General features: G+C 37.5%; 2 protein-coding genes across 5 annotated transcripts in view; both read right to left on the bottom strand.

Annotated features, from left to right (window-relative positions):
* LOC308220956 (fibrinogen-like protein 1-like protein) overlaps positions 1-13887 on the bottom strand; it is a gene marked incomplete at its 3' end in the record, with an annotated part of 21545 nt that extends 7658 nt beyond the window's left edge. Inside the window, exon 1 of the mRNA XM_080617662.1 lies at positions 13848-13887. The remainder of the gene's footprint in view (positions 1-13847) is intronic.
* EMC7 (ER membrane protein complex subunit 7) lies at positions 13003-25296 on the bottom strand. 4 transcript variants are annotated; one of them, XM_080617658.1, is made up of 6 exons: positions 23903-25293; positions 20770-20889; positions 18662-18800; positions 18039-18119; positions 15793-15941; positions 13003-14576 (listed from the first exon to the last, which is right to left on the bottom strand). In XM_080617658.1, the coding sequence occupies exons 1-6, from the start codon at positions 24394-24396 to the stop codon at positions 14477-14479; spliced, it is 1083 nt and encodes a 360-aa protein (XP_080473784.1). In that variant the 5' UTR covers positions 24397-25293; the 3' UTR covers positions 13003-14476. The 4 variants fall into 4 exon arrangements, with proteins under 4 accessions (XP_080473784.1, XP_080473785.1, XP_080473787.1 ...); XM_080617659.1 differs by having other exon boundaries at positions 13003-14209; positions 23903-25292; XM_080617661.1 differs by lacking the exon at positions 20770-20889 and having other exon boundaries at positions 23903-25296.

The raw sequence follows: 25296 nt of genomic DNA, 5'->3' as shown, positions 1-25296 counted from the left end.
CATAGAGACAACTTGATTTTTAAGCATTAGGAACAAAGGAACAAGCCAACCATAAACCTTGTTACTTCATGTTATAACATGAGTGAATGAGCAGCAGTGTCTCAGAGCTATAAAAATGGGGGGAAAAAAAAAGCAACCAACCACCAAATCAGAACAGGCTGGTCAACAGAGTCCTGTTTTAGTTTATTTGAATTAACAAGAGTTAATTAACATTAATTCAGGTCAAAACTGTAATGAATTAGATTAATTAATTGTTTTTATGTATCTGGAAGTTGCACTGTCTATCTGCATGGCCTTTAGCTGATGTCTAATTTAGCATTTACCCCTTTCAAGATGAGCCAACGGTTAAGTTTTTGTGCTCCTTGATCCAGGCTACAACCCACTTCGATCAGATTCTATCCCTGAAACAAGCCACAATTAAAACTGATGGAGCATTTACATCCTCTGCAAGCTCTCCTTGAGGATTTGTACTACGCATAATTTCTGTCCTTCCATAATTTATGCTCAGTGAAAGCACAATGTGTGGATTTCTATTTCATGCACAATTAAATAAATACAGGTAACAAATGTTTTAGGGAAGATTTTCTTGTAACACCTAAAACTCAGTGATATTTCTCTTCATTTTTCAAGTACAAGCAGCACTTTATTATACATGAGGATGGCCACAAGGAGTCAGAACAGTATCTTTTCCATGACATTGGGCAGTAGCAGAGCTTCAGAGTAGTTAAAGAACACATTCTCTCCACTTCTAGTGTTATGCAGCTCAGGAAATTTCTGGTATCAATATGATTGACATATCTAATTTTTGGTTGGTACTAAGCTTTACAAACCTTGGCTAAGGCATGAAAATACCTTATGAAATAATAAAAGTGCTTTGAACAGATACAGATCTTGCTGAAACGATATGCTAAAAAAGGTCAGAAGGTACTGCTCCATTCTGTCCATATTGATAAAATCTAGAAAACACCACTGACTTTAGTGGTATTTGCTGATAGGTCTCATGTTACCCTGGTTTAAACTAGGGTGCATTTTTGCTTTGTGCCTTTGATTCCTACATTTTCCATCACTGTTTATCTTCTACCCATCTTCTAATTTTTCTTTAATTTCTTGCTGTTTGCTTCTCTGTGTTATTTCCAAACTTTCATCTGAGCTGACAGAGCAGAAGCGAAGTGGGAAGCATTTAATTAGAAGAGAGAAGAAAGGGCATCACTTGTGCTCAGAAAGGCATCTATTTCTGTAGATGAAAACTTTGAAAAATAATGAAAATTACTACATCTCTCTCTCTGATCTTAATGAAGTATTTTGAGAATAATTTTTCAGCCATGAAAATTACATAGTGATCTTAAGGTACTTTACATTGGTATGGTTTGGTCATGTAAAGATCTCAAAATAATGCATTACTATAATGACTTATTGTTAGCCATGTTAATTAAGATAGTTTCTCTGCCCAATAACCAATTCCTTCTCCACAATATGCTAAAGTTTTAATTAGCCCTCTGATTCTGTTAAGCTTTAACTGGCAAGCATTCATTTGAATTTTTTCCAGTGCAGGCTCTCCTTTGTGGAAATTGTCTTTACAAGTTCTCAATATTTTAACAACTCATGGCACAGCCTTGCAAAGGGAAGATTTGTCTCTGATCAATTTCATCAAGCTCTAAAGGTGCAAAGACAATCTAGTTCCTGTTTAGCAACTAATCAGACTGTCTGTAAAGGATGTGAAAAATGTCCATATGTAAGCCATAAAATGAAGCCATCCATTCTAGCAAGGGCAAAGTACTATTAATTTAATCTTAGTAGTCTGGATAATTGTGTCAGCAAGTGGCAGTATTATACAGTCAAAGAACCATAGGATCATTTTGGTTGGAAAAGACCTCTAAGATCATGAAGTCCAATCATTAATCTAACACTGCCAAGTCCACCACCAAACCATGCCCCTATGCACCACATCTACACTTCTTTTAAATACTTCCAGGGATGGCAACTCCAGTGGATGCCCACTTCCCTGGGCAGCCTGTTCCAATGCCTTGACCGATGCCTTTAAGTGAAGAAATTTCTGCTAATATCCAGTCTAAACCTCCTCTGGCACAAATTGAGCCATTTTCTCTTGTCCTATCGCTTGTGTGGGATGAAAGACCAACATCCCGCACATGCTACAACCTCCTTTCAGGTAGTTGTAGAGAGCAGGAAGATCCCCCCTCAGCCTTCTCCAGGCTAAACAACCCCAGTTCCCTCAGCTGTTCCTCGTAAGTTCTCCAGACTCATAAGTTCCTCTGACTCTCCAGACCCTTCCCCAGCTTCATTGCCCTTCTCTGGACCTGCTTCAGCACCTCAATGTCCTTCTTGTAGTGAGGGGCCCAGAACTGAACACAGTATTCAAGGTGCAGCCTCACCAGCACCCAGTCAGGGGGGTGATCACTGCCCTGGCCTTGCTGGCCACACTATTTCTGATACAGGAAAGGATGCTGTTGGCATTCTTGGCCACCTAAGAACACTGCTGCTCATGTTCAGCAGGCACATGTGGATGGCCTGCTCTTTAAGATTTCCTTCTTGAAGAATGCCTGGCCTTCCTGGACTCCTTTGTCATTCAGGACTGCCTCCCAAAACTCCCAAGACGCTATCAACCAGTCTTCTAAATAGGCCCAAGTCTGTCCTCTGCAAGTGCAAGGTAACTGTTCTGCTGACCCCTTCCTTACTTCTCCAAGAATCAAAACCTCTGTAATTTTGTGATCACTATGCCCATGACGGGCTCCATTATTAATAGGAAGGGCTTTGACAGGCTAACAACTTGCGTACCCAGGGGATCCAAAAGACTTGAGATGGGCAATTTATGGCTTTGTATTGTTGCCAGAAACCTGTAAAAATGCTAACTTTTATGCAGTAACCTTGTTCAGCATACTAAGGAACTCAAAAGACAAAGTTCTAACAAGGCAAAACACATAAAACATAAAAAAAGGCTCACTGAGTGTCTTTCCTGAAAGAAGTTTTATGGCTGCACAGCATGAGTAGTCGCTTCAGGGAAAAACAAACCAACAATTCCCCCCCATCAACCAAACAAAAAACCCAGGGCATAGAAATACATCTGCTACTTTGAGTGGCTTTGAATTGCTTTGCAACCTTGGCTAAATGCACTTTGGTATCTTTGTATAGGAGGAGTTGAAAAAATGAATGTTCATAACAGTTTTCACTTGTTCTTGAACTTCTGAGCTGGCAATGGCATATAAAGTGTGTTTTGTCTGACAATGCAGAAAGCAGTTATTAACTGCTGAAACACATTGTGCAGGTTCTCAATCTCTTTTTATACATTCATTATTTGTGAGATTTACCACTACTTTGGAAATGAACCAGGGTATGTATTTTTTACTGAATGTAAAAGAAAAAAAGAAAACAAATGCTCCCCTCTCAGAAACATCTGACTTTTCAAATGTTCAGCAACCTTTTTTTTTTTTTTAAGATTTCTTTATGAAAACATTCCAAGGTCTGAAGTAAACACTGAAAATGTATCTTCATGTCTTCTGTTGAACCACAGACTAAATTCTAAAGGCATAGGAACCTAACTGAATGGAAAAGGGTTCACTTTCAACAAAAACACTGAATTAGAACCTCACTTGAAAAATACATCCAAATCCACCATCATATGGAAGATGCTAGAAAATAATTGTTTAATTAGGTGACAGACAGAACTAGAGGTAATGAAAAACTTAAGTTAGCTAGCTTTGGAAAAGGGTATGATAGGACACATCTTGTAAATGACTTTTCAATTCTAAAGGTGGCAGAAATTGCCAGATAGAATCATTGAAGGTGAAAACTGATGGAGAGTTATTAGTTGGAGAGTGTGGAATGCAACATAAGTGGCACCTATCTTAATAGGGTAGAATTTGTGATTTTGAGTAAAGGAAAAGTATGTGCCACAGTATAATGACAATATATATTAAAAAAATAAATATATACATATAAAAAACAGACCAAGAAACTTAGGCAACCATTTTCTATCCTCACTTGCTAAGAGTCTGAGAGAGAAAGGCTCTTTAAGGGAGCTGGCAATTGGTGAAAGGTACTATAATAAAGGAGACATGACAAACTGTTTCTTGTGAAAAAAGACAGGAACCATACTAAGAGCTCAAAAGGTTTGGTTCAAGAGTTCTTTAGAAATTTGAAAATTAGAATGAAGTTGTGCAAACAAGTGGAATAAAAGGAAAAATTCCTAAGAGTGACTATACAGGAGAAACAGAATAACAGACTAGGATAAAATTTGAGGTTAGTTCCTGTTGGCAAGGAACATAAAAATTAGACAAATATTCTGTAAATGCATTGGAAATATAAAGAAATCAAAACAAAAAATCCATTATTTAATGAGAGAGGAGGACAAAAGGCACAGATTTGGTGACTTTTTCTGTTGCAGGCTTTATAAACAGTGATCAGATACTTAATGAAATTAATTTTAATGAAGGAGTAAGACTGGAGGCCAAATTAGGTGAAAAACATCTCAAAGGTACTGAAGTAGTTAGGTATTTCCAAAGTGGCAAGGACAAATTAAATTCTACGAGCAAAAGTCCTCTCTGAATCATTTACAATTACCTTTCAGAAGTCGTGGAGGTCCCAGAGGACTTCAGTGGGCACAGTAGAGGCCTATCTTATAAAAAGACGAAAGACTAAGAGAAATAAAGAGAAATTAGCTAAAATAAAGAGAAATACAGAAAATAAAAGACCTGAAAAAGTGGAATGATAAGGTGATGAAAAGCAGCCAGTGTAGACTGGTCAAGAGGCTTATTCCTCCATGCTGTATGGATCCTTTCCTTTCCCATCCTTTGGTCCTTTCTCTAAACATTCCACAGAAAGTTTCACACATTCCCAGAGTCCTGTTAAAAGCACCCCATGATAACCTTTAAACAAATATGAAGTGCCCTTCCCGCTGCATGCCATTGCAAGTCCCATGTAGGCAACACTTCACTCTGCAAGCAGTTCTGGGAAAGTTTCTTTGGGTTTCATACCAGGGACAATGCTCTAATAATTCCCTTTTGGTAGTCTTAGGAACAGTCAAGTCTGTCTTCCAGTTTTCACTGATTAGGTTAACTAAGGTTCCTCTGCCTGTCACTATGCATCTGAACCTCACCAGGCCTTTGTGTTTACCATGATTGATCACATAGTCCAATAATAACATGGTTCAATAACCACAACCTGTGACTTGGAATGTTCAAATGCGACATCTGGGAAAGCTTGTTCACCAGGAGTGGTATGGTACAGGAACAGCTTTCCCAGACTGTTTGTGAAACCTCCATGTTTGGAGGTTTTTAATACTGGCTAGACACAGCATGACTGAACTGGTGTTGGTGATAATCCTGCTCAAAGTGAGCAACATTGACAGTCTGGACTTCAGAGCAAATAAACCTTAAAAGTACCTAGCATTTACATTTGATCCAGATCTGGCATATTGCAAAATATGATTCAAAGTCAGAGTCATGTTTAAAACATTACTTATCTAGGTATCAGTCAGCTTTCAGAATCATTTCTACTACAAAAAAAGGGTATTTAGTAAAACCAGTAAGATGAAAATATTTTCCATCTCAATGCACCAGTTTTACCTCATGTATCTGATTAAAAACAAATACCAAGAAATATTTGATAAGTACCTGCACAAATATTTGATTCAACAATTTTAGCTGATTATAAGCCCAGGTTTTTAACAAACAATGTGTCTGAATCAATCAGCTATATGTTTAGTTTAAAACATTGTAGCCTAACCTTGTAATATAGGAGTCTAAAATTTCTCATCTGGGACAAGAAGCAGCTGGGAGCATTGTCATGGCAACCACCTTATTTCCAAAGAGAGATTCCATGACTTCTGGCAACCTCACAGCTGAAGTAGCATTGCTACAAAATGCAAGGAAAAAAAAAAAGGACTTTTCATATACAGCAATATACCATCATAAGAAATGCTTGGAAGGATCATAAAAAGAATGCTTCAGAACATAAGGCAGGCTTTAAATAAACAAATTCTCAGTTTGATGATGAGCACAGGGAAGAAACCAAACCAATCCCAAACCACATATATCCCACCACACTAACGTGTCTGTGCAGCTGACTGTGGGAATTATCTCTCCTGGAAGTGATGGTTATCACAGATCTCATTGTCTCACACTAACTACATGACTTAGTTTCTTGATCCTGCTGCTGTTTAAGGAAAATCAATAGCAACATAAATAACACATAGGAGGTGGACAGGGTGGGAACAGCAACATTTCTACCAAAACAAGACATTTTACTGCTCACAGTTCTCCCCAGGAGAGAGACTGGGATCATATCATAAGAACTAGTCAGATTGCTCAGTAACTACTAAAAGGTTTAAGGAACTGTGGTGTGAAGAATCTATAGTCTAAGAACCTATACAGACTAGAAAACCTGCAATACATCTGTAACACACTAATTCTGAAACCCAGCTTACAGAGTTTAGAAATTAAGGGAAGTTCATGCACAGGTGGTTTAAACTCTTGTTTATTTACCCATGCTTCAGTTTGGTTATCTGAATGACCTTTCCTAACTACTTAATTTCAAGCATTCCTGGTTATGGTATACTTCGGTTACGGAGAGGAGATTATCTGTAAGTGCTACAGCAGCAGAAGTCCATACACATGTGAAAATTACATTCCTACAGTGTAGGCTAGGAGTTTTTCGTCACCTGCTATCTGCAGTCATCATATGGAATAGCCATAATGCTGTGTTCAACAGACAAGATCAATACCCCTTGCACTGGCTAGAGAAAGAATACAGAACTTCCCTTCAACAGTAACGATGTGTAGCAGAGCAAGATTTTCAGATGTATTTACATATTTTTCCGCAGGTTCTTATATATATAAAGGTATAAATACCTTTTCCACAGGTATTTATATATTTATATAATATATATTTATATGGTAATTTTGGTCTGTATTTTGTTCATGAAGGAGGTAGCTGAAGCAAGTAAGCACTGCTAAAAATAGCAAACAGAACAGAGCCCATTTCATGTTTTGGACTTCTGTTGGTAAATTCTATTAATGTTCCTAGTAAGGTATATTGTTATTCCAAAAATATCTGCTTATTCTAATTCCTAACTTGGAACATGAAATAATTATTAGGCCCTAAAAATATGTAAACAAAAATATATGTAAAATATTAAAAATATATGTAAAAGAGTAGGCAATGTGAGCACCATTTAAAGAAAACCCACCAACAACAAACAGTCCTTAAATCAAGTTAGAAATTTAAGCCTTTATAGCTGTAATCACTTCTTACAAAGAAGCACATTTCAGAATGCGGAAGTTTACCTGGTTAAAAAAAAAAAGCTATCAAATTTGAACAATGTACAAGACTAAAAAAGGCCAATAGGGTACTGCAAAGCTATAAAGGCACTTAATGAGCTTCAGAGGGCAAGTTTAGTCCATCATATATAAAAGATGCATAAACAGCTACAATGTATGAAGAGGAGCATACAGATTTTTTTTGTCATACAGATTTAAGATGGAAAGAGGCAGAATTCTTTAAGCGTGCTTCATTCCTATGCGATACTAATAAAGTGGGCTGAAACCAGCTGATAACTTTCAGTGTTAGGCACTGGGATTTAAGTTGACATATTTCATGAAGGAACTACTTAGGCCCTCTGGACATGTTCTTCAATTTTATATTTACTCCCCTTTCTCTCCCAAGAAAAAACTGTAAACAGTACATTTTGTTAAGCTTCTGTGTTTTCAGTGAACTGTGGGTCACTGCACAATCTTTCTGATATTATTCTCAGGGTACACTTAAAGGGTTTGTAAAAAAAATCTACAATAAAATAAGCCTTAAAAATATTACAAATAAAAAACTGCAATTTGATCAGATCTTTCCAGGACAAATGACCTCTCCACCATTAGCTAGCTACCTGGTGATAGAAATAATTGGTTGCTACCACTGAAACCCTTGAAAGCACAAGTGATGTATACAATTATTTCTGCCAGCACCAGGTGAATTGATTTTGCTACAGCAATTTCAACAAGACGCTTGTAGTCTGCATGAAAATGAAGGGCAAATAGAAGTGAAAAAAACTCTGTGTAATTAAGAGTAATTGCAGAAAAACAAACCAAAAGAGGGAGTATCAACACTACAATTTGAATTAAAAAATGAGAGGATTAGAAGATAAGGTTGCTCAAGGAGTCTCTAGATTCACGTGCCTAAGACGTGGGTGACCCTTACAAAGCTACAGGTAGAAGAATTATTTTTAAGAAAGGACCATCTGGATCCTTTAATCACATACCTGGTAACAACACCATGGTTCAATTCTCATCATTTCTGGTAAACATGATGATGGATGCTGCACTTACTCCACCGTAAACCTGTCTTTTAGCAACTGCTCCACCTCTCATCTGAGCTCCTCCTTTTTGTATGAGATGTTTAGCATAGCAAAAACACAACCTCATTAGGAGGCTTAATCTTGATCTCCAATTTCTTTAAATTCTCTTTACCTTCAGAGTGTTCTACTAGCACAGTCAAGAAATTATGTCTTTATTAATACAGTTTATACATTTCCCACCATCCAAGCTGAAGTACACTGAACCATCTCTATGGATGGTTGAGAAAACGAACTGGTAGAAAAAGAAACATTCTTCCCTACTCCCAAAAATTAGTTTGAAGTGTTATCCTGTTCTGATCCCAGGAATACACAGTATTACTCTGAATATTTAACTGGGTTCTCCTTGCATCTGCGTTGTAAACAGCAGTCCTGTGCCCTGCACACCAGCCTATGAGCTTGGGTGTCCTATTCTCCATTCTGAAACACAAAGGGTGTACCAGACAGCACAAAGATCCTTAAAAGAATCCAGAAAGCTTCTGAGAGGAACTTTCTAATATTTCAAACAGAAAATATTCCTTTAAAAAAACCTTTTCATTTTTTACTTGCTCTGTTTTCAAATGAGTTTCACCACCTTCTATATTACTTTTTGATATTTGTATTCAGGTTTAAAGAATCCAGTTTTGGTCAAAAAATGCTATGAAAGTTTTTCTTTCTGTTGTATATTCACCACCATTGCCCTTGACTGAATGACAGACAGTCTTTAATTTTTATTCCTATCAGCCATGCAGAACCAAGTACATTATAAAAATGAGCTCAACTCTAATCTGTTTTTGTGTATCATCAATAAAACAGCTAACTAAGTTCCACTTGCACAGAAAATTATATTGTCATTAAATGTTCATAAACTTATCGGAAACAAACTATTCCACAAGGGTCACTGCCTGAATAATCTGAAGGAATAACTTTGTAATTTTAAAGGTAGACAAGTTTTCCTGGAGAATCAGTATTTATTCTGACAGAGGATTTAAATCCTTCATGGATTTTGAAACAAGAGGAATAAAAAACCCAAACACCTGTTTGTGACCTCAAGAAGCTTCCACTAGCTTAACCTGAAAGTAGACTAAAATCATACTATTCCTACAGACAATTCTGTGACTAAAAAGCTCCCTCAATGTTGTATTATTTTATGGTTTATGGTACGAATCACCAGATTTTACATACGGTATCAAGTTCAAAATAGTCATTAAGGCCCCGTCTTTACAAGACACAGAAGTGAGGAAAGCAGTAATTTTGAAAACCTGGGTATTTTTTCACAACTGCTTGCATTTTGGCACTTAAAGTGTAACAATGTGTTTTATTTAGTTAGTCCATTGGCATACTATCACACAGAATGAAGCCTACACTAATAGTGGGGGAAAGGTGAATTACTGGATGGTTAGATTTCACCATTTAAGGAAGAGCCTTAAATAGGTGCTCATTTTTTATATAGTGTCTGAGGAAAAAACTGACAAACTTGATCTCTTGAATGTTACAGCAATCTTACCCAGCTGGAAAGAAATATGAGATCACTGCTTTTAATTCTGTCATGTAGGTAACGGGCTAATGGAGAAGAATGTGCTCTCCTAACAGCTGTAACTAGTTATGACATACAGACATAGAGGAGTCATGAAGTGGTCTGTCATCTTCATTGGCTCTTTTATAATCATTTGTCCATATATGCTAGCACTACTGCCAATGTTACAATCACCTAGAAGAAAATGTCCATAGTACATCACAAAAACATTATTTGTCTACAATTTTCTGTGAAGTTATTTTTTGCAAATCTTAGTATTTTGGTCAAATCTTCCATGACAGAAATCCTTAAAATTTCTTCGACTTTTTCATGTCTTTACATTACCTCGGAGTCTTTTTTATGCTTTCAACCATCTATAGCTTCAAGTGTCTTACTAAATAAAACACTGCCAGAGAACTTCCCTGGGAATCTGATGATTCATTGTTTTAAGTTTGTGCAGTAGTTGCTAATACACTTTTGGATATGCCAAATAACAACTCTCTCAGTAACTCCTGGATATGGTAGGGAAGTTGGCATGGGAAACAGCTCCTGAGATGCAGTGTCTATGCACTCTGTTTTGGAGAGTAGAGCATGCACAGAAGTTGTTCCAGGTAGGCTGGCCTCAGTGCCAGTTACCTGTTCAGTAATGGGCCTTTGGAGATACAGGTCACAAGTCAATTAAACAGGATCCTCCCAATGCCCTCTGGACTACAGGTGCATCTTGTGCTTTTCCCGCCCAAGAATGTGCAAAATGTATGTATGTGGTTTTTTTAACCTTTCAACATACTTTCTTCAGTAGATCTGCTTTTCCACTGATTTCAAGTTCAAAACTTTAAGTTCTGTATTCCATTAGCCCATCAACAGTGTATGTATACACTTCTATTCTCCTTCAGTTCATTAAATTCCATTAGCCCATCAACAGTGTATGTATACACTTCTATTCTCCTTCAGTTCATTAAATAAATTCTGTATTCCATTAGCCCATCAACAGTGTATGTATACACTTCTATTCTCCTTCAGTTCATTAAATAAGTGTAATACATAGCCATACATATTGGCTGTTTTCCTAATAAAATAGGAAAATATGAAACAAATGAAACAAAAGAATCATAGGACTACAAGTTCACTATATACTATCAATAGCAGTAGGATTAAGGTCACACATGATGTCCTAAAAATGAAAGTGAAATCCCTTTAGTACCTTGGCACTGCTATCACTGTTAGCCTGTAAAAATAGGGTACTTTTATCAAACTGTGAAACAGACTTTGTCCTCTTTGAGCTACTGATCACACACAACCTGTATGCAATTAAAGGTCCATTAACACCCAAGTAAAGATGTTTAAATGGATCTTAGTGATTTAATACACTTTTCACTAAATTGGAAAAGAATATATACTTAAATTGCCTAATTACTTTTGAAGCCTTGACATGTGGTTACTTAAAAGGACTGCTTTCATAAATATGTATGAAGAATTATATAAAAATGCTTAATAAAGGTGCTCGTTAAGATTACTTACTCGATTTTCTTCAATAAGCTCATAGCCAAACTATTTGAGTACCTGTTATTTATTACTAAATATATCCTTACAATTTTCAGAGACAAGCTTCTCACTTTATAAATAAAAAATTGAAATAGAAAGCATAAATGATGTGCACAAAGCCTGACAGTTGCATCAAAATCCAAGGCAATTAATCTTAGAGTTCTAAGTTCTCTTCAGAAATATAAATCTTAACCTCAAGCCAACCTTTCTCTTTGAGGCTATACACACTCCATTTACATACAGCCATTATCATCCCCACTTCACCAAAACGATAAAGAGCACCAACAAATATTTTCTGCTTAAAACAGTGAGGCATCTATACATGAAATTTCTTCCTTACATGTAAAGAACAGACACATCTTTGATGAAGCAATTGATAAAATTATTTCAAACTTCTAAACACCTTCCAGGCCATCTTAAATGACTAATAGTTGAAACAGACTTCAGCAAAACATGTCTCCTTTCCCTTCTACACCACCTATCATAAACTAAGGAGAGTCATTCAAAACATGACTAATTCAGCTCTTGGGCTATACATCCTTAAGATGCAGTGAGCTGATGGTATTACTCATATCCACTGCCAGAAACAAATAATAGTTCCTGCTTCTGACTGCATGCCTCTGGTGCTTACTTTCTGCTGGCACTGATCCTTCTTTGATCCTTCTGTGAGCTCTCTCAAACTCTTCTGTGAGCTCTCAAAAATCTAGCAGAAAGATGGCCAAATTTCTTGTAAAGTCAACAAATGGCAAAGCCTGAGAATTACCAGAACTTGCAGGCAGAAGGTAGCAGGATTACACAGTCTAACCTGAAGAAACAAGTCTTCCTCCTTTTGGCAATGAGAAAATCAGCTTGTCTATAGTCCAAGCAGATTCTGTAAATCTTGTGTTCTGAGGTAACAGCTTCTTCGACTTACCATCTGCCTTATGTTATCTCAAGTTTGGATTGTTCAGGTAACAGGTATGCGTGGCTGGGGCAGGATTTTCTGTTGAGGAAGGGAAGGGAGGGAGGCAGGGGGGAAGGCATCAGGATAGGGCACTGTACCCTATCCTGATGCACAAAGAAATTGCCTGGACCTCAACACATCAGTTCTGAGGGCAGTGTTGACTATTCTATATGCTCCTTCAAAAGTTTTATTAGATACTCACAATTCCTGTCATTTTTTTTTTACTCTGAACTCCTAACAAAGGCTTTCATCTTTCATGGCTTGAATTCTCCATTCTTTCTCAAAGACAGAACAAGATTGTGAACAGACACAATGAACAAAGGCACAAATACTGCTGTTCTTACCTTTGTAACAGGGAAAAAATGCATCAGTATGATTAACTGCTGTACAAACTGTGATAAAAACAAGTTAATGCAATTTAATTGTCATTCCAGGTACTGTTAAAAAAAAGCAACTCATGGCTTGTACTTGCTAGGACAGCACAGTAACAAAGCTAGTTGCTCCATCTGCAAAGACCTGTTCCCAGTTTTTCCTACGAATTTTTCAGTAAAATGCTGCTGGAAGACAATGGGTTTGGTTTGTTTTGTTTTCTCAAAGGCAACATGGCACTCATTTCAGTAAGTCCTTCTGGTAAGAATATCCAAATACTCTCTTGTCTCTATTGGATATATTTTATTTAATATACAAAACAAAAAGACCATTCAAGCAGCTTCTTTTGTAAAGACTGAAATATTTCATTGTCCAGAAAAACACTGATTCTCAAACATCTTAAAAGTTGACTCAATCCTATGAATGAGTACTTAATTCTTTTGCAGTTTTTATATTTCACAGCATACTTCTAAGTATGTATTATAAGACAGTTTATAGCCCTCCTAGTTTGGCAGAACAAATAAATGCACTAGAATAGTTTTTTCTTCAGGTGTATTTTTAGGCAAATGTTAAATACTGGGTTTGGAGTCAGATATACATTACCCATACTGCATGGATACTATTACCTAAGAAGTTAGTAATTTTAAAATTGGAAAAGAACATCATTTATGCTAATGGGGTTCGGCAGATATTGCTGTAATTTTAAATTGCAAATGTTCATCTAGTGGAAAACAATAAATTTTTTTCACCTTTTCTGTGAAAGTACTGAGTAGATTGAAAAGATATTCCAGTATAGACACACAGGCATGCTCAAATAATGAAGTTTTGCCAGTTACTCAGCATATCTAGATAGCCATATATTTGTGCTGAAGTAGCTAGCAGGTGAGCTCGCCAAACCACTCTCCATTATTTATCAACAGTCGTGGCCTTGTGGGCAGGTCCCTGAGGACTGGACATTGGCCCCTCTACAAAAAGGGCAGAAAGGAAGACCCTAGAAACTATAAGCCTGTCAGCCTGATCTCAGTGTCAGGGAAGGTCATGGAGCACATGATCCTAAGTAAGATCATACAGCAAGTGCAGGAAAACTGGGGTATCAGGTGCAGTCATCATGGTTTATGAAGAGCAGGTCCTGCTTGACCAACCTGATCTCCTTCTACGACAAGGTGACATGCCTGGTTGATGAGGGAAAGGCTGTAGACGTTGTCTATCTGGACTTTAGTAACGCATCCAACGCTGCCTCCCACAGCATCCTCCTGGAGAAACTGGCTGCTCATGGCCTGGATAGGTGGATTCTTTGCTGGGCTGGAAACTGGCTGGATGGCAGAGTCCAAAGGGTAGTGGTGAATGGTGTCACATCTAGTTGGCAACCAGTCACTAGTGGTGTCCCTCAAGGCTTGGTGTTAGTGCCAGTGTTGTTTAACATCTTCACTGATGATCTGGATGAGAGGATCAAGCGCACCCTCAGTAAATTTGCAGATGACACCAAGTTGGGTGGGGTGTTGATCTGCTGAAGGATAAGAAGGCTCTGCAGAGGGATCTGGACTGGCAGGATTGATAGGCTGTGGCCAATGGTATGAGGTTCAATAAGGCAAAGTGCTGAAGTGCTGGGACACGTACCTGGGCTACAACCACCCCATGCAATGCTACAGAGGCTTGGGAAGAATAGCTGGAAAGCTAAAAGTACCCAAAAGGAGGTTGTGGTGAGGAGAGGGTCAGTCTTTTCTCCCAAGTTAACAGGTGACAGGACAAGAGGTAACAGCCTCAAGCTGTGTCAGGGGAGGTTTAGATTAGATATTAGGAAAAATTTCTCCATCAAAATGGTGATCAGGTGCTGGAAAATGCTTCCCAGGGAAGTGGTGGAATCGCTGTCCCTGGAAAACATGCAAACAAGGCCCACAGTGACAGGGTGAAACTTGGCAGTCCTGGGATAAATGGACTTGATGATCTTAAAGGTCTTTTCCAACCTAGTTGATTCCATGATTTTGGAACATAATTTAAAAGATTAGTGGGATTTACCTTCCTAGTGTACTTCTAGATTTCTTTGATTTTTTAAATTTTATTTTGTATTTAGCCTCAGATCATGCTACTGATAAGGTGAACAGAATATGACAGATCATAGCACTGATAAGCACACAGAAAACAGTAAGAACCAAAAGTTTTGCAGAACTCACAATACAAGTGATTTAGAAAGGAAAGATCCAAAATAAATGTTCACCATGTCATACAGATACCTTAGATTCATAGCTAACCTTACAGAGATTAAGACTTTCTGATGCAGGATACTTTGCTTTCCCCTCCACCAAAGCACTTTTAGCAGAAAGTAGATCAGAATTAAACTGGGTAGTAAGTGGAAAGTCCCTGAACTAAAGTGTACAGGCAGCAAACACTGTAGAATAAAATTATTTTATATGTTAACATGAAAACTTGACACAGCAAATTACTTAGTAAACCCATGGCTCAATTTTGGAAGGATCTGTTAATTTCAGAACTCAACAGCAAATATAAAACATTAAAAGCAATCTTAAGACTAAACTGAGAGGAGATTTAGATGAGATATTAGGAAAATGTGGTGAGATACTGGAACAGGATGCCCCATTCCTAGAAGTGTTCAAGGCTAGGCTGGAAGGGGCTTTGAGCAACCTGGTCTAGTGGAAAGTGTCCCTTCCCATGGCAGTGGAGGTGGAACTGGATAATCTTTAAGGTCGCTTCCAACTCAAACCATTCCGTGAGTCTATGATTCACTTCTATTATCTTCAAAAAAATTATACATTGTCTTATGATTAAGACATTTATTACGGTTTAGCACATCATATAATTTATAATAATTCTCTACAGAATATAGTTAATTCAGTATCATCAATAACTTTATACAGATACAGTATTGAAGCCATGTCCTCTTGCTTACTCTCAAGTACAAAACAGCTTATATAGACTAAAAAAAGCTACACACCACAGCTGTATCATACCATACCGTGTGCCTGATTAAAGTTTACAGTAGTGGCTTTTTGATCTTTCAATACAAATAAACACAATACCACATAACAAACAATTGTGCAAACTCAGGCTCAGGATGAAGGCTTTAACTACCTCCTTTTTCCAGAACTACTTTTCCCTGCTTTACTGCTGCTACTACCAGACTTGCTGGAAGATTTTGAAGAGAAAAGTCTTGTCATGAATTCAGAGACATCTGGCAGCTCATGGTTGGAATTCAGCATGTTCATTGACTGCTCCATTTCCTGCATGCAAAGATTAGATTAGCTTGTAACAATTCTGGGTGTTTCTAAGGCATCAGTTATAAGATCATATCAGGAAGATGTCAAATTTTCACAAATATTGTTTCACTATCTGTTGTTCTCTAGGGTACATATTGCTACATATCTTTATGCAACCACAACCAAATGCCCAGCTACATACACAAACACAAACCCGCAAAACTAAAAGCACTGGTGTATGGAAAAAGGTAACCATGTCTTAAGCAGTCTTACAGGGCAACCACCCGATTAAAAAAAAAATCTGAAAGAAAAAAACGCCATTACTTATTTTTAGCATTACTTTCCTCCATCTTAAAATTTTAGCTTTTGTTAAGATTTTCACATCTGTGTTCTCACAATTTTCACATATTTTTGTGTATTCAAGTTAGCGTTGTTTATGCTAAATTTAACACATTTTTTAATCTGTTTTAAGGGATTAGATATTTTTATTGCCTTACTTTGTAACATCAAGCTGTTACTGTTAGGTTTTTTATTTCATGAAAGGAAGGATTTTAATGACACCATATACCAGCTAAGCTTAATGTAACTTCAGAGTTTAACACAGTGGCTCTGTGAGACAAATTAGTACAGTTTAAAACAAACCAATGAACCCTGAAGTACTTTTAATGCGTACAACAGCTGAACTGTACATCCACAATGTGATAATGCTTATAGTAATTGCCAATTTCATGTGGGATTGTCACCGTGCTCTTCTAGTTCCCATTCAGAACAATACAGCTTGAAGTGTTTTGAAGCTACAAATGAAGCAAGAGCTGTAGCCTTTGTTACTATTGCATCTAATACTACATCTGTACTTCATGCCTCTACAACAGGCACAGTTACTAAATCATTAACTTTCCATACACAAAATACTGTGCTGATTCCATAAGGAATAAACAAGCTAACTTGAAAAATGTAATATGTGCTCCATGCCCTCCACAGCAAAATGAAGTTGGATATACACTTAAGAATTTAATACCTGGTCATCTAGAGAATGCCAACTGAGTTCTTAAAAACTACTTTCTCCTACTCTTTAAAGATAATTTAAATTACAAGCAAGGTTACTTCAACTTAAAATTTCTCCTTAACAAGTCGTATCAATCAGCTAAGAAGAACTAAATCATCAGAAGTTTTGATGGTTTACCATTAGAACAGCCTGTCTGTAAGCAGCGTCAGATCAGTCAGAAAAATAAGGAATAAGTGATTTTTTTAAAAATTAAACTTTCAAAGTTCAGTCTGGTTTGAAGACCATGCCATGGTATCTAACATATCTTTGTATCCATTTTTTAATCAAAATGAAAGCCAAAAGAGCATTTCATAGCTCTGATAAGCTTTTTATAGGTATTACTTTAAAATAAATAAATAAAATACTCAGACACCTATAAAGTACTACTGAAGACAGTGGTCATTTAGAGGAAAAGGAGTTTAAATTAACCAAACCCTCAAAAAGCAGCCACCCATGACAGCCAAGGAATACTTCCAAAAATAAGAAAAGATTTAGCAAACACCTTGAATCTCCATTTTGTCCTAGCCTTCTGCTATTCCGCATTTTGCATGATGAAAGGACAATAAAATAAGACAATTTAATGACTACATTAAGACTCCATATCATATACACTGTTGTGACATCTGGCTTTAACAGTCTCGTAAGCTACGCAGTCTGGGTTGATGGATCTGAGAACCCCACATCATACTCTTCTCCACACACATGACACTTATGAAACGATGTCTAAAAATGAAGTGCTAGATTTCAACATAGTACAGAAATACACTGGAAATTTATAGAAAAAGTAGTCCTTGAGGAATTGTACTTATCGCTCTAAAGAAACTCTGGAAAACATCATTCATACTGTGATGCTTTCAAAGCTGTGCCAAACAGTTTAATTCTGTGTTGTACTGTTTAACAGCCCATTCATAAGTCAAAAATGTTAGAATTCACTGTTAGAACAGCAACACTGTATTAATTGAATAAATTATGCCTATTAAGACTTCCTTAGAAGTCCAGGGTTTTGTTTATTACCTTTCTGTACCTTAAAACCTCATTATCTTTGTTCTCTGTTTGCATCAATTAAATACACTTACCCGTCTCATATCAGGATCACTGGTGTTAACAACTTTAGGCAACAGCACAAATATCAGTAACGGAAGAACCATCATCATCACCTACACAGAAAACAGCAAATCTTTCTTCAGCTTATTTATTGCTCCAGACATTTTCAGACATATTGACATAAAGCTTTTAGCTAAACAGCCAAATTCTAGCACTACTGCATTCTGAGTCAGTAACCCAGTAACAGTAATCCATTTGTCAGGAAATAAACTTGATAAGGAAGTATTATGTTTTAAATAACAGATTTCAAAGTCAGACCATTAAAGTAAACACTTGCTATCTCTTTCAACTGTTGTAATTAGAATCCTGCAACATGTTGATCTCCACACTATGAAAACAGCGTCATGGTGTCAAAAGAAGCAGACTATGGGCTATTTTCAAGGACATACAGTAACAGAATAGGTATACAGGGGAGGAGAGATCATAGAAAAACTTTCCATTTGTAAAAGAGTAAAAACCAAGGGAGTAAAAAATTTCTTTTAGAAAACTAAAGTGTGCACATCTTTTCTCAATTATTTTATTCTTGGTATTCTGAAGAATAGCTGTATTTGCATCTTTAGCATACTTTTAACCTTTTTGTGTTGCCTGTACATACCATAGGGTTCATGAGGAAATCTGTCCATCCCCAAGATTCTCTCTTTATGAAGTATGAAGGAGGTCCAGAAGACTTCATCTGGAGGGGGTATGGCAGCCTGACAACTTCAGAGGGTTTGATGTAATTCACGTATCTTGCTCTAATGAGCAAAATGTAATTAATTATAAATACAACCTTTAACAAAAAATATTCTTTTTATAATATTCCAAACAAAGTTTCAGTAACAGCCTACAAACAAAACTATCTGCTAGGCAGTGTCAGCCAGGCTTCACTTTTCAGAAGCTAGTACTTCATGGAATCAAATGATGTTTTACCTTTTTTCCAAGCTAGTTATTAAGCAGGCTGAAACTTGATATGGAAAACAGACTTGTGTATCAGAAACATCAGAACTATTTGTTTAGATGCGACTTCTGCAGAACGTCTTATCCCACCTTGGTAACAAGCAAGGAAAAGTACACTACTAAATTACAGCTTTGAACAGTGTAGTGTAGCTTAAACAGAGTTTGCACAGGACAACAATTATTTACATATGAAGTTAAGACTACATTTTCCCTAAGTGACTTACTTTGCATTTATCAATACTGAATCTCAGTTTTCATTACTTTATAAGGTCTTTCCATAGTCCTTCAATAGTTCTTTTCACTTGGGCCCAGTATTTAGACAGTTACTTGGTACTATCATCTAACTTTGTCACTCTTCATCCACTTTTCATTATTTTTATTTACCTGCCTCATGCAATTCTTGGGATGACTTCTTCCCATTACAATTTCCTTCTGAAATTTTCACCAAATATTCATCCACAGGATGTCTTTCCCTCCTACCTTATGACTAATATTTTCTTCAAAATTTGAGATTTTCAAGTATCCATACATATCCATTACTCACACGGTGTTTCTTCTTTCTAAGAATTCCAGTTTGGTTTTTTTATTTTTAAGGCAGAACTTTCCTTAGAAAAGCCCTGTGTATCACATTTTTTCATGGACCTCCCAAAACTATTCCTCATTATACTTTCTACCTATTCGTCTGGTAGAGATGTCAAGCCAACTAGTACTTTACTCTGCAGACACATCCTAGTAATTTACTTAACATCAAATTTGTTTACTTCTAGTTCTCAGATACCAAAACAGTGCTAAGTGAGAGGATATACACACCATTGTGTCTGTTTCACGGAGTTCCTTCCATATTTATTACCTATCAATTGTTGCCACCAAGATACTGCCTTACAAAGTACAAAACCAAAGATTTCGTAACATTTGGGGAAAAAAAAAGTAAGCAGAAATTGTGCTATTATTATTATTGCACTATTTGCACTGATTCAGTTTGAGATTTCAATTTTTAACCTCCCCTAAAAATACTGCTGCTGTGTTTATATTGATGTTTGTATTCCTAAAATGTAATGTATCTTTTATAAGATACTGTAAAAGACAAACCTGAAGTTAAAACACTACCAGTGTTCCTGTAAAAGAAAAATGAACTACAAACATGTTCATTTAAACACAATCCCCTTATTAAATAGCTATTTTTCTGTATTACTTACTGAATAGTGTGCAGTTACAGATGCACATTTATAGTTGCTAGGGATAAAGTATCCATTTGTAACATTAAAAAAAAAAAAAGGCTAACAAAAGTACAGAAATACTGCAGGCTGGCAACTACTAGCATTTGCCAGTAACTGTAAGGAGTATCTTATGGAGGTGTAACAGAAATATTTTAGAATTTAGAATTAGAATGAATTAAAATGTCATTATGCCAAGTCTTGACAGAACATTTACTAAAAAAAAAAATAAAAAAGGAAAAAGGGAAGAAGAAAAATAAAGGTATTAGTAGTAGTTAAGTGATTTATGTCTAGGTTTTTTTTCAAGATAGCTGTGTAAGAAAACAAAAGTAAACAAACACAACTTTTTTAACCATTCCCTCTTATTTAAAGTCATAAATATGAAAGAAAAAAAGAAATCAAACTTTGGATTTTAAGAAATGTGATCCTAGAAGCAGTTAAAAGCTGAAATATATGGTATGAAATGAAACATCAGATCTGCACTACTGTTTACATACTGTGCTGTCAAGTATACTTAATAGATTAATTCAGAATCAAATCAGGGAAGGCTCACCTCATTTTGCCTTTTGAAGTTATGTCAACTCGCACAGGCTCAAATTTATGAGCTGGGGATATAACTTCTACTACGTAAGATCCTGAAGGTACATCATGAACCACAAAACTTCCATCTATCCTGAAAAAAATTCAGAACGTTCCACTACATTTCAATACACTTCACCACACTAGAAGATGCTTTTTTTTTTTTTTTTTTCAAGAAGGAACTCTAGTAGTATCATTTCATGTTATAAATCTTCATATAACAATTACCAAAAGGAAAATTTAAATCATTCAGCACTCATAATGTCAATCCCCTTAGGATCATCAATGTGTGCCACAACAGTAGCTGAAATTACCAGTTATGTTAAGGATTTTCTTATGCTCTCAAGCTATTGTCCTGCTGGAGGAGTAATTTAATAACCTAAGTAATATTTGAAACGGTCAGATTTCAGGTACTCAGATGATGGCAGAATCCAGAATTCTTTCCTCCTTCCAGAATACATATAATGAAGTTTACTTTGCTTCAGTGCTTCTGCTGGAAGCATAAAAAATATCCCCAAACCAACCTAAAAACTGACATCCTCCACAGTGTGGGTAGATATTAGAGATGACTTGCAATGCACAGAAATTGTGGTTTGTGCCTCTATTGCAAAATAGAGGATTTTACTTTTAATTGCTCCCTTTAGGACTAGCCCACGCTAGAAAGCTCTATCACAACAATAAGGAAACTAAGAGCTCTGAAGATACATACAGAAGCGAATTTTAGACAGACGGCTTTTATGTTAAAATGTGAAGCTTTACTACTCAGTGAAAATATTAATAAAAATATATTTTAAAGCTTCAGCACCGGTTGCCATAAAGTACAGAAGCGTGTAGTTCTCCTCCTACATGCTTCAAGAAGTTCCCAGGAAGAAAAACTGTGTTCCCTTCCCTTTTAAAAGGTTAAGATAACTCTCTTAAAAATAAGACCCAAATTTTAAACAAAAAAGTTGTTCGGGGCCGGGGGAGAAGTAGTTAGACCTGATACATTAGAAGCTTGCATCAGGAAAACAAATAAAGAACCCTCTTAACCACTGAATACTCAAAAAGAATTTTATCCTCATGTCCTTCACACAACTTCTCTCTCTCAAAGACATACATAACTTAAAGACCTTCCCACCACAAAACCAGAAGCATATGAACAGTATTGTGTAGGTGGGTTTCACTAATGATGTAAACACCTAAGAATGCTTACACTATCTTATATTGCATCTGCTGTAAGGATGTTTCCCTATGAATTCCCTTTCAATTTTTCATTCTTTACAGTATTATTTTGACAAAATCCAGTTGGTTTGGATTTTTTTTATTTCTATGACTAAGCAAATTCTCACTTCATATACGCGTCTTCAATACTGCCTTTTAGAAGAAAAAAGTTTCACTTTTATTAGTGGGGAAACTAATCAGATTTATAAAAATGCTTGTACTGGAGAATGACTTTTGAAATACTCAAACGGCAACGCTGCTATGTCAAATGATCATTTTTCTCTTTTTGATAACTGGAATGACATCTATACAGCATATAATCAAAACCTGCCTGAAAGACAGTGACAAAAGATGGTGACAAATATATCTTCTGATATACCAAATACATTTAAATCCACCACTGAAAATGAAGGATCTTTTTACTGAGCCTGAAATACCACTGTTATTTAAGAAAACTGTTCTTTCTTCTAACGCAGTTCTTACTAGAAGTGTACTGTCGTCTAGTACTACGCTCAATACATGGGACAAAAAAAGTCCTACTGAACATTAAAGCATTTTTGCTAAAATGTGCCATATTTATGGTAGCACAACATCTACAGGTGCGATTATCAAACTCAGTAACATATATTAATTGCCTGGTTTTGAGTTATATCAGTATAATTCAATACACCCATAGACATATCAAATTAATGTGATCAACAGAGCTTGTTACCTAGATTACACTGTCATAAATATGGTATGCTCTTAGCTAAGACTATTTCCTCACATTTCAGACAATTCAAGTTCCAAGCATTTGGAAACTTGCCAACCCCATGGTATTTATTAAATCAGCTCCTAAATATGATGCCAGGCTCCCACAATTTGGTTGTATCGGCTTATGAGGTGCTACACTGACAAAACTCTTCCCAGCTTTGTAGAGTAAACTCTGTTGTGTTAACCAACTGACAATTCCTAGAGTCAAAGTTCAGTTCAACTTTTATTGAAGAGCAAATAACTGAAAATTACTGGTACCTGTGAGATGGTGTATCTTAAATTGTTCTCTCACTTTAATACATTTTTTTTTAATTACCTTCTATTATTGAAACTATGATACTAGTTGAAATCTTAATTCTAGGGACATTTTCTGCCTTAGTATCACTAAACCCTTTGCTGATCTGAACACACCCACTACCATCTGAAATTGAATAAGCTAATGTGGTTCTTTACAGCTTCCAAGTTCATTTGCATGATCTTGTGTAAAACAGTAAAGCCATATGTCTTAAAATGGCTTCCACGGGTACAGTAAGTTTTTCACAGGTTCTGTAACAGGTAACTACAACTGTAACTTTCTGCCACAAATATCAGAATGAATGAATTCTTAGCTAAGTGAGAGGGTTTCAAAAAAGAAGTAACAATTTGCACCCACAAAAGCCGAGGCCAGTGTACTCCAGTATTAAATGCAAACGTGTGTTTGATTTGTTGGTTTTTGGGGTTTTTTTTTACTTATAACTCAGTGCCAGCTTTCTGACTGCTAAAAATCCAAGAGCCCTTGTCATCAATTTGGCTGCGTCTACAGGAGACCGACAATACCTACAGCACACCGGTTCCCACTACAGGCCTAGCTGCTTCTACCACCTCACAAGATAAGACACAAGTGTACCAGTACAGCCCAACTCGGAGGCTAAATGTGCATCTACACAACTGCGCGCTGCCAGGTAGGACAGGCCCTTAACTCGTATGGAGCTATCCTGCTCTGCCACCGCTGGCCGCCATCTTACGGCCGCGGCTACAGAACGGACGCTAAGCGTGTCGGAGGTGGAAAGCACCTCCGATCGGCACCCGCAAACGGAACGACACGGGCCCAAAACAGGCGGGGGAAACGCTCCCTCCCGCGGTGGACCGAACCCCCTGCCCCGCCCGCCGCTCACTTCAGGAAGCCGACATGCTCCTCCCCGTCCACCAGCACCCGGGCCCCCGAGATCCACTCCTGCGGCTTCACCCCGGGCACCACGGCCCGGCCCTCGATCTTAAACCGCTCCCCTGAGCCGGCGCCGCCCGACGACTCCGCTGTCCCCACCACTTCCGAACCGCAGGTAACATCGGGCAGCGCCGAAGCAAAAACCCACAGCACTGCCAGGCACGCCACTCTGCGCCTCACCGCCATCGCGCCACCGACTCCTGCGCGGAGCGGGACGCCGACCATCCCGCATGCGCTGAACGCAAGCCCGCTCGGACGAGCTGCGCTGCAACCCTGCTGCGCCTGCGCGCCAGGCAGGAAGAGAACGACGCTGGACGGAAGAGTTCGGGAGGGGCGCTGCGAGCGCCGTCTGACCTCCTGTGCCGGCCCCGCCCCCGGACAGGGGCAGGGCCTCTGCCGGCTGGAGCTTCCCTCGGGGGCGGGCCTGTGTGCGGCAGTGGGCATTGGCTGGTGGGATCTGGGGGATTTTTCTTTTTTTTTTTAATCCAAAATAGGATTTAGGCGGTTTTTTTGTTTGTTTTGTTGGTTTTTAGGTTTTTGTTGTTGTTGTTCTTTTTTTTTATCATCTCCCTGCCCACCATGAGAAGTTGTCAATGAAAACACAGTGGTGCAATTCAGTGCTCCTTTCTGCTGCCTGTCTGCATTTTCTTTTAGAAGCAAGTTTCTCCTTACTTCCAGACCTTAACAGGTGTCTAAGGTATGCAGCTGTATTCCAATAGCAGGCAGTACTCTTCTGGAGCTTATTCGAGTCTTTTTCAAGGTGTAGCAGTGGTTCTTCTGCATTCATAAATATCTTTCTGTCATTTATTTCGTAATCCAAAGACTCTCCCAGTATCCTTTCTTTTCTGTTTTCCGTTCTGCAGGATGCAGATGGAGAGGCAGAGAGATACGACTTTTGTAATTCTTTCTGCTTTTTTATTAATACAGCTGAAAAGCCACACGAAAAGTAGTCTTGTGACATAACATGAAATAACTGGAAGTCCTTTCCAACCCTAACTATCCTATTCTAATCCTAACTCTTCTATGATCCTATGAAGTGTGTACTTAAACAACATGAAATAACTACTATCCTATAATGTGCTTCCTAAACTATATCCTAAATATATCCTATATCCTATAACTTGTTTCTATATCCTCAATCTATCCTGATGTACATCCTTAAAGTTGTTTCTAAAAGACCTAGTAATAGAATAATAAACATAGTTATAAAGTGTAACAAGTGGAGTAACAATCTTAGGAATAAACGTAGTAATGCACATAGTAAGCCGAAGTCCAGTGGCCAGCTCCCCACTCGGGGAGATGCTGCAGCGGGTGGGCACTGGCTGGTGGAGCAGAGGAGTGAGC

The sequence above is a fragment of the Psittacula echo genome (assembly GCF_963264785.1).
Source record: "Psittacula echo genome assembly, chromosome: 5".
Lineage (NCBI taxonomy): Eukaryota > Metazoa > Chordata > Aves > Psittaciformes > Psittacidae > Psittacula > Psittacula echo.
The sequence above is the reverse complement of the archived record's forward strand: the minus strand, read 5'-3'. Positions and strand labels throughout refer to the sequence as shown.

Coding starts and splice junctions, on each gene's coding strand:
- EMC7 (XM_080617658.1), bottom strand. CDS start 24,396: ATGCCCACTGCCGCACACAGGCCCGCCCCCGAGGGAAGCTCCAGCCGG. Junction 18,120..18,661: donor ATTTCCTCATGAACCCTATG/GTATGTACAGGC, acceptor TTTTCTGTGTAG/GTGATGATGATGGTTCTTCC. Junction 15,942..18,038: donor GTGATCCTGATATGAGACGG/GTAAGTGTATTT, acceptor CTTTGCATGCAG/GAAATGGAGCAGTCAATGAA.